The 18193-nt window shown below is 24.9% G+C and overlaps 1 protein-coding gene across 1 annotated transcript; it reads left to right on the forward strand.

Moving 5' to 3' along the window:
* The first annotated feature begins 15041 nt into the window (after positions 1-15041).
* On the forward strand, positions 15042-17885 carry LOC127256167 (protein PSK SIMULATOR 1). The gene has a single exon (XM_051282020.1). It carries the CDS (start codon positions 15315-15317, stop codon positions 16746-16748), a length of 1434 nt encoding a protein of 477 aa, XP_051137977.1. The 5' UTR covers positions 15042-15314; the 3' UTR covers positions 16749-17885.
* The last annotated feature ends 308 nt before the right edge of the window (positions 17886-18193 follow it).

The raw sequence follows: 18193 nt of genomic DNA on the forward strand, positions 1-18193 counted from the left end.
CCGATGTTTATCAGCTAGTCTACAACCTAATTTTTTGATTGTTTTGAACATGATGATCTTCACTTGCTTCATGAATTTCTTCGGTCACTTCAACATTATCAATGGGCACATATTCATCGGCCTCTTCAATGACTTCATGAATTGCTTCACTCCCTAGAACAATTTCATTGAACACATATTCATCATTTAATTCACTTCTTCAATCATTTGAACAATATCTTCTTCATTGACTTTGTTAGCTTGTTCGATCATTTGGACACTATCTTCGGGCACATGCCCCTCGTCCACTTCACTGGCCAATATATTTTCTGTATTTATGTTGGTTTTAGATTAATTTATTACGTACATTTTTTATTGCTAGTTTTTTTTATATGTATTTTTACGACCAATCGAATTAATAATAAACAATAACCTACCTAATTACATAAAAAAAAAAACAATTGACTTACATTAACAATCAGTTTTCCTAAAAACGATGATATTCAATAATTTTTCATTCATCTAAAAACTTAAATGCATACAAGACATATATATATATATATTCAATTAAAAGCATTGTACATATACAATTTACTACATCCATATTTCTATTACTAAAAAAATAAAAATCTCTAAAACACAAGAAATTCAGAGTGGGATGAACACGGAATTAGGTTGTATTCTAATATTAATATTAATTTGAATTGTGGTGTGGTGTGGTGTGATTATTGAATTTAAAAAAGTTGAGGAAGCAAAATGAGTGTGAAATTGACATGAAAAAGTAAGGCCACATTAAGTCAAAATTTCACAACTTGTCACAATTCCATTCACTATTTTCTTCTTAATTAATTTTATTATCCTTTTATTTCGACTTTTTAAATTTTAAACTATATATATATATATTTCACACGTGGAATGGTAAAATATTTGTAGGTTATATTTTGTATTTATAAATATTTTTTAATAAGAATTAATCTCTTCATCATCAAAATTTATTCTTATTTTCTTTGTATTATACAAGGAGAATAAAAATAAATTCGAACGAAAGATGTAGTATTATTCTATTTAGATAGAAGTTTTATAGGTATGTGTGTTTTTGTCAATTTATCTTTGGAATATAAACTTTCATTTTACAAATTTATTAGGTCAAATATAATTTAAATAAAAAAGTCAAATCCTTTTAAACTAATATCAAGATTGAAACCGAACACCATTTAAGTTTTTCAGTTTTGAATAATTTTAAAAACCGTAAAAATTTGAATATTTAATGTTATTAGTGTTTTGTAAACATATATATATATATATTTAATTTAATCTTTTAAAAAATAAAATTAAGAAAAAAAGAAGAAGCTGTTGTACCAAAATTTTTAATAATGTGTACGTAAATAGTAATGCCTACACTACAATTGTAATTTGATAGTTTGACTCTATATATATATGAATATTAAGTTTGTATTCTTTTATCAAAATACAAAAAAAATTTATATATTACACACTGTTAATATTATTACTTATACATTTTTTTAGGCCCCAAATAAAAATTTTTCCCTAAAAACCAAACCACAAAACAAACAAACCAACCCTAAAACTCTTTTTATACTATTTATTTTATATTATTAAAATAAATATTTTGAAATATTTATGTGTAATACTTGTTTTTATTTAATAAAAAAATACATTTTAGATTATTTTTCATCTAAAATATAATATTCAATTATTTTCCTTGTAAAGATATTATATTTAAAGTTTATTTTTTTATTCAAATATACATTTATATAGATATCATCATTTTTATATTTATTTACATCAATATTTTCACAATACAAAATTATCATCAACTATACAAATAATATTGTAATAGTAAAATAGAAGTATTTGTAAATATATATATATATATATATATATATAAGATCCATAATTATTATATAAAATAATTACTTTGTAATTAGACAATAGAGATATACTTTGTAAGTCAACAAAAGAGTATGATGTTTGTGATTGAATTATGGTAACAAAATAAAAAATAAAAAAGGTTAAAAATTAAATATATTTCATAAAATAATTATAATGGACATTAATTTTAATATTTTAAAATAATGGCATATATGTTTAATTAATTCCTTAATTATTTGGATTTTATAAGTAAAATATTTACAATCATCAAATTTATTTATTTGATAAGATTTTAATTAATTATAGGGACTTGGAAACAATATCACAAAATAATAAGTACATAATTGAATTTTGAAAAGATATGTTAACATCATAAAATAAATTTGATTTGATTGCCAAAAATCACAATTCTGTATATTATTGAACCATATCATAATCATTTATATAGACACAAAATCAATAGCACTTGAAATATATTTTGAAGTTTTATATGTAATGCAAAATTATATATTTATATACATTTAATAGATATCGATAGATTCAACAATTTCACAACATTTCAACGTCATATAAAAAATATTATTATTGTGTTTATTCTAATCATCGTAAAATTTGAAAGTTCAATTAAAAAATGCTATTGACTAAAAAATAAATAAATAAATAAATAAATACATCAATATTATAATTGACACAACATATAAATTACTCGAAGCTACAGAATATAATGCATAATATATATATATATATATCAAATGATTGTCAAATTAATTAGTTTCATGTAGCATTGTGGTAAATTTAAAATCTTTGAAGTTAGTTTGTGTATATTTAATTCATTGTATTAAAAAGTTCAAATACTTTAAAATTTTTATTATTTCAAATAATTTCTACGGTCAGTGATAGAGATTTTAATTTTAAAATATTTTAAACTCGAAATAATTCAAATCAGCTTATTTTAATTTCACCAATATCCAAATTCATGCAAATAATAAACGGATATGTTGGAAAGAAAATGTGCTTCACCAGTATACTTCGAACATCTATTCAAGGGCCAACTCCCGAAGCGCAGTTATATCACAGTTGTAATAGTTTATTGTCAATGAAATAAATGCAGCATCCAAAACAATAAATGATAACGTATTTGGTAACCCGGTTTGGTGATAAACAACCTACATCCAGTGGATTTCAATTTAGGAGAAGTTCATTAATCAGTGTTGAACAAAACAACTCAAAACTCCTTCAACCCATACTACAGTGCTAATCACCTAGGAAAATCCCTCCAAAGGCATATGTTGTCACAAACGCGTACTGACAACTACCAAATAGCTGGGGTGCTCAGATTCTGGATGTCTCTCCTGATCGGATTTTCGATTTCCCTTCGACTGATCAACTCTCCAGCGAAATAACAGTGTTTAACACTCACTAAATGCATGGAGAAGAGAAGGGTTGGAGTGTGAGAGGATTAGATACACTTTCTCTCACTACACTTCTCTCTCTAAACCCATACGACAATCATACTTTCCACGCGTCTTACCAAGTAGCAGTCATACAAGGCATGCAGAACAAACCTAATTAAAATCATTTGCACATAAATAGAATGATGTGTCTGTAACAGGTTGACCACTCAAAATATCCATTCCTTTTGTATTTTTTAAGCTTCCCAAATCGAGAAGAAAAAATTTAGAAAGTTGCAGGTTGGTTGATGCAACAACAGAAAAAACACATTACCACAAGTGGTAATATAAGAAATGCAGCAAATAAAGTGAACATACATGTCCCCATATGCCAGAATAAGTTGGGGAATTATTGTTCCAACCAGGTACAAAATCTATGATCTCTTTTAAAAGTCCGTGATTTAACAAAATGCACCACTCCATCGAACAACATTGCTAAATTCGCAAGTTAATTTATCGGTTCAAAATGGATTTTAAACTAGTAAAAAATGAAATATACAAAACATAAGGTTTGTTTTGTTTTGATTTAAAATTAAGGTTTTGGTTTAAATTATATTTTGAAGTGAGGCTTTTTAAAATAAAGTAACATATTTATTTTTTAAAAAATCGTACATGCTGAATAGTAATAATTTAAATTTGAAATTTAAAAACAAAACACGTACCTTCTTTTTATGGAATTTTTAAAATCTATAATTTGTTAGTAATTTTCAAGTATCTAAATTTATTCAAACTTGTAACATTAAAAAATAACTTATTTTAAATATATGAATGAAATTTGATTTATTGAATTGGTTGCAATGTGTGAATGTAGCAATGATAGATACATACATATAATTATATTGGAGTCAAATCATACCAAATTAATGGGATTTTATTGCTTTGGTATGTTTTCACAAATCATTACATGTTGAAATAAATATAAATAAATGAATGCATTTGGAATTTAGGGTGATGGATTTTATTACCAAAGTGGATTTCAATTAATGGCCAACAATGTCAATTGTCAATGTCTTCTTCCTCTTTGTCTTTTCTTCTCATCTCATCTCTATATTTGTCAATATTGCTTGTATCATTTTTATTACCAATTTTTACTCTTTGTTTTCTTTAATTTGGCCCCATTATGATTTTCCATCAAGATTTATACTTCTTTTTCTTTTTTTTATTTTTTTATTTTATTTTTTTTTAAAATACTCTCTTCGTCCGTCTCTAAGGATTACATTTATCTTTTGCATATCATTGTATTTAATATTAAAAATATCTTTATATTTGTATAATTTTTTTTACAAATGTCCTTCAATTAGTATTATAAGGCACTAATGAAAGTATTTTTGTAATTTTCTCTTAATTTGTATTATATTTTAATATAATAATTAATATTCAAATATTAATATATAAAAAGTAAATAAAATTCTTGGAGCCGGATCGAAATACTATATTGTATTCGTTTATTTTATGTACGGAAATTAATATATATTATTATTTTATATGTGACAGACATTATAGAAAATATATCCACTAAAGTGTGCTCCAATGCACAATTGATAGAGAGTAGTGTAAATAATATTTAAAATAATTCTAAATAAAACATAAATGCATTTTATTATTAGTACATTGGGATTAGTGATTTTTAATATGTTTATATAATTTTTAATTTTTTTTACACTTAAAAATATAAATAAATAAAAAATTGAACTAGCTCCCAAGCCTCAATAGTATATACAATACATGATTTATATTAATATAATACAAATATATAGTAATATAATTTATACAATACATGCTACTACTATTTATTTTAGTATAAAAAATATATTCATACAAGTATATATTTTATTATTTTTTGTTGTCCAAATAAATATATATATATTTTCTTTTAGTAATAATTGATCTACTATATACATATATATTATAAATCTCTTTATATTTATACATATTTATATTAATATACTCACAATAACTTTACACATGATAAAGATAAAATAATTTTTTGTAAAAAACTCATCAACTATAATTAAAATACAATATTTATTAAATTTTGTAAACATATATATATACATATACCTATCACAAAAATAATTTAATGTATTAGAATAGTATGGCATTATAAACATAAACTTTTGATTTAATTGAGATATTAAAATATAGGATGAATGATTATTTGCAAAAATAACAATATTTGTGGAAACTGACATCAGAGCACAATATGTGTCCAAAATTTATTTGACTTTTGAAGCCATTAATGTATGATTGTAAATCAAACTATTTTATTTATTTATTTATTTATTTTTTTGTGGTCAACACATTATTTTGATTTTTGAGCAATACGTTATTTTGTCCATATGCCTACGTCACTACATGTATTTACTTTTTACATATTTTTATATTACGCCAAAATAATAATATGTAAATACTTCCTCAATCGCAATACAATAGTCTTTTTTATCATTTTTTTCCGTCCCAAAATAATAATTTTGTTTTTATAAATAACTATATCACCATAAAACTACTCCTACTTTTTCATTTTTATTACACAATTGTTACTACTTTTTACACTAATACACTCACAGGAGCAAAAAAGTCTTTTATCCATACTTTTTACCACCTACCAATATAATATCAATATTCCTTAAATCACGTGTTCAACCAAATTAAAATTATATTTATGGGACTGAGAGAGTATATAAAAATATTTTCTTGTTAATGTGTGCTACATGATATTATTCAGTACTTTATTTACAACATATTGTATATGCACAAATAATACATTACAAGATATAAATTACATAATTTATATTAAGGTAATATAAATATAATATGTGCACTAATAGCGCATATAGAACATGTTATTTTTTATTTTATCACATATTATACATTAATTTTATTTTTTAAAATTATATTTTCCATACAATGTTTATAATTTTCTATAAAAAGATATTATTTTTTATACAATTTATATAGTTAATTAAAAATAGTTACGTTATTTAAACTTCTTCTTTTTTTTTTCTTTTTTTTTTTTTTTTTGTTTCGTTGTGTTTCCATATAAGGTTTGTATTTAAAAATATTTGAACTTTTTCACTGTTAGTTTTTAAAAAAATTTCAGTAAACATATCATATTAAAATTATTACTTGATTTTATTTTTTTTTTCAAAAATAAAAAATAAAAAAATACAAACTTTAAACAAACATACTTTTAGAAGTTCAACACAAAATTTAATGAATATTGTATAACAATAGCAGACATTGCAATCACACACGTGTGAATGCATCACACGCTTCTACCTAAGATTTTTTGTTGACTGTTGAATGAGTTTTTTATTTTAATTTAAATTATATTTTGATTTAATGCTTTATATATATATATATATAAATATTATTCTGTTTGCCTGTCTGAAAAATTATATCTATTTTTTATAGGTTGATATTTAAATATTAATTATTATATCAAAATATAGTACAAATTAATAGAAAAATGACAAAATACTAATATAATGACATTTATATAAAAAATTATACAAACATGAGAATGTTTTTAATGTTATATACAATAACGCAAAATGTAAATATAATTCTTGAAACAGACGGAGAAAATATATTTTTATAAAAAATTATATAGAATGAATAACGAAATTTGATTTTGAAATCAAAACCAAACAAACTGTTACTTTTTAAATTTTATTTATTACTATAATTTTTTTTAATATAAATATTATAGTTAATAATTAATTCACTTAAAAATACTAAATATTGTATAGGTTTATTTATTTATTTATTTATTAGAGAATAATAATAATGTATATATTTTTTGATAGGTATATAAGGTCTAAGTATGTAAAATTTAAAATATAAAATTGCACATAATTCATTTATAATTTAAAATATTGGCACTATATTTTTTATAATTTAAAAATTGTACGAGGGTTCCTCATATTTAAAAAATATTATACATTTTTTTTAAAAAAAAAAATATAATTTGTACAATATTTATGAGAAGCACAAGAACTTCTGATGCAAAATTTAAATTATGAAATAGAATGTTGTAAATTCAAACCACAGGTATTTATAATTAATTTTGTCAAATTTAAAATATGTTTGGATTGTAAAGGATTGTAAAGGTTTAAATTTGATATTAGACAGCGGTTGTATTTAAAATTCAGCATTGTGTTGAACAACACATTATGTGCTATTAGACAACACCTAATATTACTATAAACAACACATTGTATATGTTAATATAATGCAAATACAACACATGCTATAGTCTCATACAACACACACGACAGTTGATTTTAGCACATGACGTACTTGTATACAACGCACTTGTTATTGTTAAAAAACATCACATATCTTTATTACACATAGCATGTGTTGTATGTAATACTAATGTTTACTGTTTGCATACATGACAGTGTGCTGATGTAAAAAATCAGCATGGTGCTGATTTGTATTGAAAAAAGTATTTTGAAAATAATGTGTATTGAGAGAAGTATTTTGATACTTTTTTGTGAAATATTCACAACAATTATTACTTTTCATATCTCATTTGGAAGTAACGACAGAAACCCTAGCGATTTTCTCGAAAGTAATTGCGCCATAAACTTGAAGAACACAAAACCCTATATTGTTTACAGATCCGAATCCAACAGAAATCAGGTCAAATTTATTTTTATATCTCAATTATTTCAACACCATGTATATCTTAGAATTAAATCATTGACCAAAATAAAAAATAAAAAATGAATAATTTTTTTTTAAAGAATAAAAGGAGTGATAATAATAATAATAATAATAACACTAGTGTAGATATATATCAATAAATTAAATAAGCCCTAAAAAAGGGAGGCTTCTTTTCCCCAAAACTGTTCCAATTTAACGTACAAATCCCGCCCCATCCGCCTACTTCCCCCCTTCACAACTTACAATATTTGGGTCAAATCGCCCAACTCCTTTTCAAAATTAAATAATACAGTACTTTTTTATTTATCATAACCCTCGAAATTAATTTATTTATTTTATAATTTTTAATTCGTTGGAATCAATCTATTACTAATATTCTTTAGTAATTGTATTTTTTATTAGCAAAATGTATAAACATTTTATTATAGAAAAAAAACATGTTTATACATTTTGCCTAAATTTCATAATTTATTATTAATTTTAATTTGTATTTATTTATTTTTAATTTTAATTTTTAATTATTTTTATTAATATATTTTTAAATTATTTATTAATTATATATTTCCTAAATTTTCCTGTCATACAATAATATTCACATTTTTATTGGGGCGGAGGGAGTAGTATTTATGATAAGTTGATGATATTTTCATAATACTATACTTCATTCGTTCTAAAATAATAGTCAAATTTTGTCATTTTTGTCTGTTTAGAAACAATAGTTCAATTTTCATTTTTAGTAACCAACTTTCCGTGTTTTTACAAAATTATCTCAACTTTTTTACAATAATTACATTAATTAGAGACATTTTAGTTTTTTAAAAATATTTTTACATATTATTTTGGGACAAAACAATATTATTATTTTTGAATTATCGTGTCCATACTAAATATCCATATTATTATTTTTTTCTGAAACAAACTAAAATATTACTATATTTATTATTTTTATATTACCTTCACAATTTTTTATATTTATAAAAATATATTTTTTAAAAAATTATTATACAAAACAAACACAGCCTAAAATTTTCTTTCAAATTTTAAAAAAAAGTAAATAAATAAATTGATTTCTATTAATTAAAATAACAAAACTAATAAATTAATTGCAAATAAAAAATATTTGTTGATTATACATGAAAAAAAATGTTATTTTTAAAAATAAATGAACATATAAAAAAAATACTTTATTCGTCCAATTTTAAATAATACATTTGATTAGAGATACCATATTTAAGATGACAATGTTTAATTATATAATAATAAATTATGGTATTATTTTATTATTTTAGAAATATTAGTATTATATTATGATAAAGTAGAAATAAAGGTAAAAATACTAAATTAACACTATTAATATTGTATGATATAAATATAATGACATTTGTGTAATATATTGTAAATTAGAAGGGTATTTGTAATGCTAGGTAGATGATACAATTACTAAAAAAAATGAATAATTTGTTATGGGACGTACCAAAATGAAAAAAATGATAGATTGTTAAAGAATGGAAAAAATATTTTTTATATAAAAAAATATTACATTAATAATTTAAAATAAAAATTAATAAATATAATTATTTCTTAAAGAAAGATAGAAATATAGAAGGGTAAGCCACTTGCCTTGGCCCCAAATTTATTTTTTTTTAAGTTTTAAAAAAAAATATATATATATATATATGTATTTCTAATAATTCCCCTTTCCAAGTTCTGTAGTTTATTTTTATATTTTTGTAAAAAAATAATAAAATTCATGTAGTTTTATTAATTTATCTATTTAATTTTTTAATAAAAAGATAATATAATAAATTTTATATAATTATGTTAAAAGAAATTCGCTCCAAACATATTATTATTATCCGAATTCTTTGTTCTTTTTATTATTATTATTATTATTTTTTCATACTTTATACGGCTGCACAAAAAAAAAAAAAAAATGATATCAAATGAATAGAAATCACTTCAAAATATTAATATCAAAATACTATTAGTTTTTACCTAAATTATAAATATATTGTTAAATATACAATTACTTTATACATAAAGTTAAACGAGAAAAATTTCAAAATTTCTTACACATTTTTACTAACCAATAAAATACTACTCCCTCCGTCCCATAACAAATTATCCATTTTTTCATTTTAGTCCGTCCCATAACAAAGTATCTATTTTTTTTTAAGTAACTGTACCATCTACCTAACATTACAAATACCTTTACAACTTACATATATTACACAAATATTATTACCTTTATATCACACATACTAATAAGGTTATTTTAGTCATTTCTATTTTATTCATATTATATCCCAATATAATATTAATATTTATAAAACTACGTGCAAAAAACAAATTGATATATTTTTTTTACGGAAGGAATATTATTTTTTAATATATTGCACTTCCACTAACTAATAAAATCCTACTAATAATTTATAACAAAACTCCAAATGTCCCTTTGGAGTGACCTTTGGAGTGGAGAGCGGGAGTATTTCTTACATTATAGGGAGAATGGAGTATTTCTTACATTATAGGGAGAATAATATTAATACTTGTTATTAAACTGAATGAATATTTTAGGATGTGCTATTGTCTCATTTATCTTGTTTATTTGAATAAGAGAGAAATGAAATTTAAGAAATAAATTATTTTTATTTTTCTCTCCTATGCAGAGAAATTGAAAGAAATAATGTTGCAGTATATATATTTTTTATTTTTATTTATCTTGTTGCACTATCTAATTTTTATAATTTTCTAAAATTATATTATTTCAATTTTACAAAAAATCAAATTTAATTTATTGGTAAAATATTTAATTTTTATAAATTTTTAAGAAATTGTACTAAAATATAATCTTAAAAAACATAATATATAATTTATATTTTTTTTTTAAAAAAAACACCAAAAATATTTTTTTATAAATTCTCATTCGTTAAAATTCTTATTTTTTCTGGTCAATCATTTATTATTGTTTGATCCATTCGTATATTTGTATTTCTTTTTTTCTTTATATTTTTCAACTGAATTATTTATTTTAATAAATAAAAGAATTAATTCTCATTCTTTATTCAATTTTATTTCTCTTCAATTCCATTTTTCAATTCTATTCTCTATTTTAATTTCTCGACAATTCCATTCTCGGTGCCATTTTGTTAATTATTGTTGTTAAGAATATTACTTCCTCTGTCCCATGTAATATAGGTGTATTACTGTAGACACGAGAATTTAGATAAAGTATAATTAGTAAGTAATTAAGAAGTGTATTAGTAAAAATAATTATTATTTAGTAAAAATAATTATATATTAAGATTAAAATAAGTAAATAATTTATTAAAATTAAGAAAATTATAAAATTTAAAATTTAAAATGCGATTAAAATGCATAATTATATTTCTAAAAATATAAAAGATAAATTATGTTGGACGGACAAAAATAAAAAAATAGAGAAAAATTATGTGGCAGCGAGAGACTACTATTAGAGAGAGTCGTACGTCCACGTTATATGGATGTGTACTTTCTGTAAGAAGGAATTGTTTTAGTGCAGTTGGGAACTATCCACATTTATTTTTGGAAACTGACACCCTGGCGCATCTCTCTCTCTATCTATCTATGCATTTATTGCCTTGCCAATAAATTTTAAATATTAATTACAACACAGTGCATTGTCGCCTAATTATTATTATATTATTATTAAAATTATCACATGCAAATAATTGCTTTTTAATGATAATAAATATTGGATGTAATTTTATTTTGAAATTTTACATTATAATATTATGAAAACGCATACATTTGTATATATATAGTTTTTGAATAAACATATTTTAAATTTTTTGATATTTATTACTCAATCCGTCGTCCAAATGTGTGCTCAGTTGACTGGGCATAAATTTTAATAAAAGTGAGTAATAATTTTTATTTTTTTTCTTTTATAATAAAAAATACAGAAGTATAATGATTTTTTATTTAACAAAAAAATGAAAATATTTTTCGATGACAACAAAAAAGGAAAGTGAGCATAGATTTGAATGAGGGATGGAGTATCAATTTGGTATAAAGTATGTATAAAAATAGCTGTATAAAAATAACTGAAAAATGAAATATTGTCGTATCGCACCTCTGAAATTGATATATATTACTCCCTTTCGTCCCAAAAGAGATGTCTTATTGAGAGTTGACACGAGAATTAAGGAATAATAATATTTAATTGAAAGTGGATATAAAGTAGAATATAAATAACTAAAATGTCCTTGCTTTTTGAAGGATTTTAAAGAGTATGTTAGAGTAATAATTAGGGATAGTATGAAAAAATATGAATAATTTTGTTATAAAATGTGGACTACAAACTACTAAATAAGAAAACAAGACAATTATTTTGAAACAGACGAAAATGAAAAAACAAGACAACTTTTTTGGGACGGGGAGAATATCAATTTTAGTATCAAATATTGATGTGAATTTATTTATATATATTTATTAAGATACTATTTATATATTTATTTAATATTGAGTTAACGCCAAATTTTATTATTAGAAATTGATATTGAGGGTATGTAATAATACTTTAGTACCAAATGATATTTTTAGTGACTACTGATTAAATATAAAATTGTTTAGATACAAACTTTATTTAAATGACTAAAATATTAATTAATGCCACACATTCAAGATACATTTATTCCAAAAATTATATTAGATCATTGTTGAATTAATTACATAAATTTTATTTAACCAAACCAATATGATTATTAGCCAAAATTATGAGCAAACCATCATTTGGTCAAAGGCAACCTCACACACATGTGATTCTCATTATTCTCAAATTATATATGTGAATATATATATATATATATATTATTTCAATTATTTTATAATCAAATATGCATTTTATTGTAATTTTTTAAAATTAAAATATAAAATTAGAATAGAAAATTTCAAACAAATTTGAAACAATTATATCACGAGGGTGTTTGGAAAATAACTTATTGAACAGTTTTTAGCTGTTTGACCAGTCAAAAAGTTAATTTAGGTGTTTGGTAAATTAGCTTTTTGAAAGAGTTTTTTAGACCCAAAAAGCTAATTTCTCAAAAGCTAATCTACTAGCGTCTTGAATAGAGCTTTTTCATTTTAATATTGGTTATTCATTATTTACTCTTAAAACTTAATTATTTATTTTATACATATAAATATATTTTTATAGCAGTATTTATTAATTATGTTTAATATATCCAATTTATTAAATTATATTTTTATTTTTTAAAATTTAAAATAATTACTATTATTAATTATTACATATAAATTATTTTACTTGTAAAATATATAAAGTTTTAAAACTAAATCAAATAAAAAAATAAAGGTTATTAATTTATTTATATATATTAAAACAATAACTAACATAATAAAAATATATTTACGAAAGATTTATATTTTTATATTTAAATAATTTAAATAAAAAAATTATTATTATTTAGTAAAAATAATTTTCTCAAATTTAAATACTAAAAATAAAAATAAATATTTTATAATATTTTTATAATTTTGAATAATTAATAACAAGAATTTTTATAAATTTCAAGCCAAAATGAACAAAATTAAATATTTTAGAAAATAACGTATCAATGTATTTAATAGTCATTTTATGTATAAACAGCTAATGTCAAAAAGTTGTTTTACCAAACACTTTAATACAAACAACTAATTGAATGAGCTAGTCAAACTAGCTAATTAATCAGCTAACAGCTAATTGAATCAGCTAACAACTAAAAGTTATCAGCTAATTGCCAAACACACACCATCTCTGCTTGTATTTTAATTTCAACTTATTTATTTATTGTACAATCATCATGATTGTCTATAAATATAAATAATTTTTTTCTTTTTATAAAATATTTATATCTAAATGATTATTCAAATAAAAAATCAAATTTAAAATACAAAATCAATCTTGAACCAAAAAAAAAAACTTCTTGGTGTGTGTTTTTTAGCATTTCAAAAATGCTTTTATTTTCAGTATTTTTAGGTGAAATAGTTTATTTTTATTGAATATGTATAAATTTATTGAAATAAGTTGGATTGTATAAAAAATTAAAGAGAACATAACACAGTTGAATACAATAATTAATTATTAATCTTGTTTATAATAATTAAATAAGGGAAAAAATAATTATATTAAATAGAAATACATGTTTTGTTTAGTTTGGGTTTGTGTAACAATGCAATGAATTTTGTTTAATTAATATTATTTTATAAAAAATAATATATTTTTATTTAAAGTTATGTGTGAGAAGAAAATAAGTGAAAATATATTAAATAAGGATATTTTAGTACTTTTGATGTGTAGAGAGTGAGTATAAAAAAATTATCAAAATAGAGACTAAAGAAGAAAAAAGAGAGTAAATGAAAATTGATTTTAAAATTAAAGAGTTAAATAGAAATTACCTTTTATTTCATTGATATTTATTTATTTATGATATAATATATTATATAAGATTAAATAAATTTAAAATATATATTTAAATTATAATTTCACGATTACAAATTCACACCCAGCACTCAGACTGTTATTTTATCACTTTTAGGTCATAGCTCGTCTAAAAAAAACTAATAGTAACAAAATTGATCATTTATTTTTTCAAATATATTTCTAGTAACTTTATATGTATAATACTTATAATTAAATATGGGTTTACAACTAGCATCAAATTTAAACGAAAAATATTTATATATACTTTAGTTTAATACAAAATAATTCATACTACAATAAATAAAATATTTACTTTTATTTTATATATTTATAATAAAAAATAAAATAAAATATTATACTACCATTTACCCAAACTAACGAGCAACACAACCGCCGCCATATTTTTAATATGAAATGTGAAAATATTTGGTGGGAAGGCATCGGTAATTTCACTGTTCCATGTGGCCTATGTCAAATATATAATTATTAATTAATTAATTAATTAAATTGGTGAATAAATAAATAAAATTAATATTAAATTTATTTATTTATTTATTGGTGTTTTCAAACATGCCATTGTCATGATAGCTTTTACACTGCTACTACTACAGCGCTGCTCCTCTGCTCTGCTGCACTTCTCTCCTATATCTAATTATCTCTACGTTTCCTCTCCCTGCAATTCTCTCCAATTCCATCCTTCTTCTCCAATTTTCTCTGATCTTCTTCCTTCCTAACAGCTTCCAGATCATTTGATCTGTTGCCTAGCCAGGAAGTGCTTTGAAAATTCGATTCTCTGTCTGTTTGTTTGATTGTTTGTTTTTGCAGTTCAATTGGTGTGGAGACTGGAGATCACAGCCATGGCGGCGCTTGAAACGTGGTTGGTGAAGGTGAGGAAGACGATTGCGCAGGGATTGGATTCAGTACGGGCGGCGCCGCCGGCGACGAAGAAGATTGCGATCAGGAAATCGAACGTCGGCGTTTTGGCGTTCGAGATCGCGGGAATGATGTCGAAGCTTGTACACCTGTGGCAGTCGCTATCGGACGCGAGCATCGCGCGTCTCCGCGGCGAGGCGATATGCCTGGAAGGTGTTCGGAAAATTGTCTCCAACGACGACGCATTCCTCCTCGGATTAGCCTGCGCGGAACTCGCTGAAAACCTCCGATTGATCGCGAAATCCGTCGCGCGTATGAGCAGCAGGTGCGAGGATCCCAACCTCCGACGCTTCGATCGGTTGTTCGACGAGTTTGCCAACAGTGGCCGCGATCCGCACACCTGGCTGCTCAACGCCAAAGAAATGGAGATTAAGATGCGGAAATTGGACAGGCTCGTCGGCGCCGCTGCCGCCTTGCACCGCGAAATGGACGAACTGGTGGCGCTGGAGAACGGATTGAAGAAATCTGCACACAGCAAAGAGAACGATGCCTCGATTAAAGCGAAGAAGATAACGGATTTGCAGCAGAAGATCATCTGGCAAAGGCAGCAAGTAAAGTACTCTAAGGAGAAATGTCTATGGTCTAGAAGCTTCGATACAGTTATATCCACCCTCGCAAAATGCGTGTTCACCATTCTCGCAAGGATCAAGCTCGTGTTCGGAGTCAACCATGGCTTCCCAATCTCATTACCCCGCAGCCTCTCCGCCTCTGCTCTGGTCCATCCATGGGAGACCACCACCAACACTCCTGGCTTCGTCTCCGGTCCATTGACCAAAACCTCTCCAAACCTACAGCCTCGCGAAGGATTCTTCGATCTAAATTCGAAAATCCTAAAACCTCCTCCAACAACGCTAGGCGCAGCAGCACTTTCGCTGCACTACTCGAATCTGATAATCGTAATGGAGAAGATGATCCGGTCGCCGCAGCTGGTAGGCGCCGACGCAAGAGACGATCTCTACTCCATGCTTCCGAATTCGATCCGTTTCGCTCTCCGAAGACGCCTGAAAGGCGTCGGCTTCTCCGCGAGCGATCCTTTCCTCGCCGGAGAATGGCGAGATGCTCTGCAGAAGATCCTCGGCTGGTTATCGCCATTAGCACACAATATGATCAGATGGCAGAGTGAAAGGAGCTTCGAGCACCAGAATTTGGTTCCAAAAACGAATGTTCTTCTTCTGCAAACGCTCCATTTCGCCAATCAGGATAAGACCGAGGCAGCCATAACCGAGCTGCTCGTAGGTCTGAATTACATTTGGAGATTCGAAAGGGAGATGAACGCTAAGGCAATTCTCCAGTACAGTAACTTCAATGGATCATTATGCATGATGAACAGCTCGCCATCACCACAAGGTCAGAGCTAAATCCTTTTCTTCCTATATTTTTTCTGTGCCTTTAGTTTACTCTTTTCTTTTTTGGGAGGGGATTTTAATTTTGATTGATCATTAGAAATCATATATATATATATATATAATCTTGCATTCAACTTATGCTCCAGATCTGTGAGGATAGCTTTGTGCATCTAACCCCTGATCTGTATCTGTAACATATATTATGATTGTGATGATGAAATGTAAATTATGATCAAGGGTTGAATTGAACAAATATTTAGATCATAATCTACACTTGATTGGGGAATTTTTTTTTTTTTTTTTGAATCCACCATGTGAACATATTCTTCTTGGCCATGCATTGGCATGATTAGACGTGGAGAATTTGGATCCAGATTTCTTCAAGTGTGGGCAATATATATATATATATATATGATATTGTCCCAAAGAAAATTAAATAATATCACACTGCTGCTATGGTATGATTAGCTGTGGGGCTTGGGATTGAATTAAATTTTGTTGTAGATTAGGTTGAGGGCATGTTTTAATATTTATTGATTGATTTATGAATATATGTGTGGGGATTTTTGCAATTTTTATTTAATTGGTGGGTTATGTATATATATAATTATAGTATATGTATAAATCAAGGCTCATTTTTCCAGCGTTTATGGTTGCCAGCCATATATGCAAAATAAATAAATAAGAAATTTGAATTATGGTTGGTGACCATAGTGCATGTGCGCATCATTAGATAAATGGGCCTTCTCAATTATATACTAGTATATAATTTCAAGAAAATAAAATAATAAAGATAGAAATATTATAGAAATAGGCTTTATTTTATTATTCCTAGTTTGAATATTCCTTTTATTGAAAGAAGTTGTGAATTGCCTTTTATGTTAGTGTCAAATTTTTTTGCCTGATTATTACATAAGTGGATGAATACATGTAGTTTAGGTACGGACTTTAATTTATTTTAATTTCGTGTATATAATAATAATATTAGCAATTGACGCTTTACCATCCAAAATTTTACTGTACTTATTTAATATTGGAAGTGGAATTGAAAGGGATGAAAAGTGAGTCAAATCAATTCTCATTGTAATGTTTGGTGAGAATGTGACAGCAGTGCAGCAATTTGTAGCATAAATTATTTTATATGGATGCTTCTTCACCAATATATTTTATTGCTACTTGAACAACAATTTTAGTGTGAGTTTGGTATTATGAAATTATTGTTGATCTCTATGTGTGTGTAGAGCTTTATCGATCCGAGTCGAGCCGAGCCGAGCCAAATTTTAAATGTTCATTAATTTTCGCGAATAAGGTTCGTGTTCGTTCGTTAAGCTTTCGAGTTCGTTCGTAGTGTTCGAGCTCAGCTCGTTGAAAATTTTTGTTGCTTGAGCTCGTGTTCGTGTTCGGCTCCTTTAGGCTCGATTAAGCTCGTTCGAGCTCGTTTGTCTTTTTTTTTTTAA

The sequence above is a fragment of the Andrographis paniculata genome, unplaced genomic scaffold, assembly GCF_009805555.1.
Source record: "Andrographis paniculata isolate CXL003 unplaced genomic scaffold, ASM980555v1 Contig55END, whole genome shotgun sequence".
NCBI lineage: Eukaryota > Viridiplantae > Streptophyta > Magnoliopsida > Lamiales > Acanthaceae > Andrographis > Andrographis paniculata.

Bases quoted from the DNA above. Each gene is read 5' to 3' on its own strand.
- LOC127256167 (XM_051282020.1), top strand. From the start codon at position 15,315: ATGGCGGCGCTTGAAACGTGGTTGGTGAAGGTGAGGAAGACGATTGCG.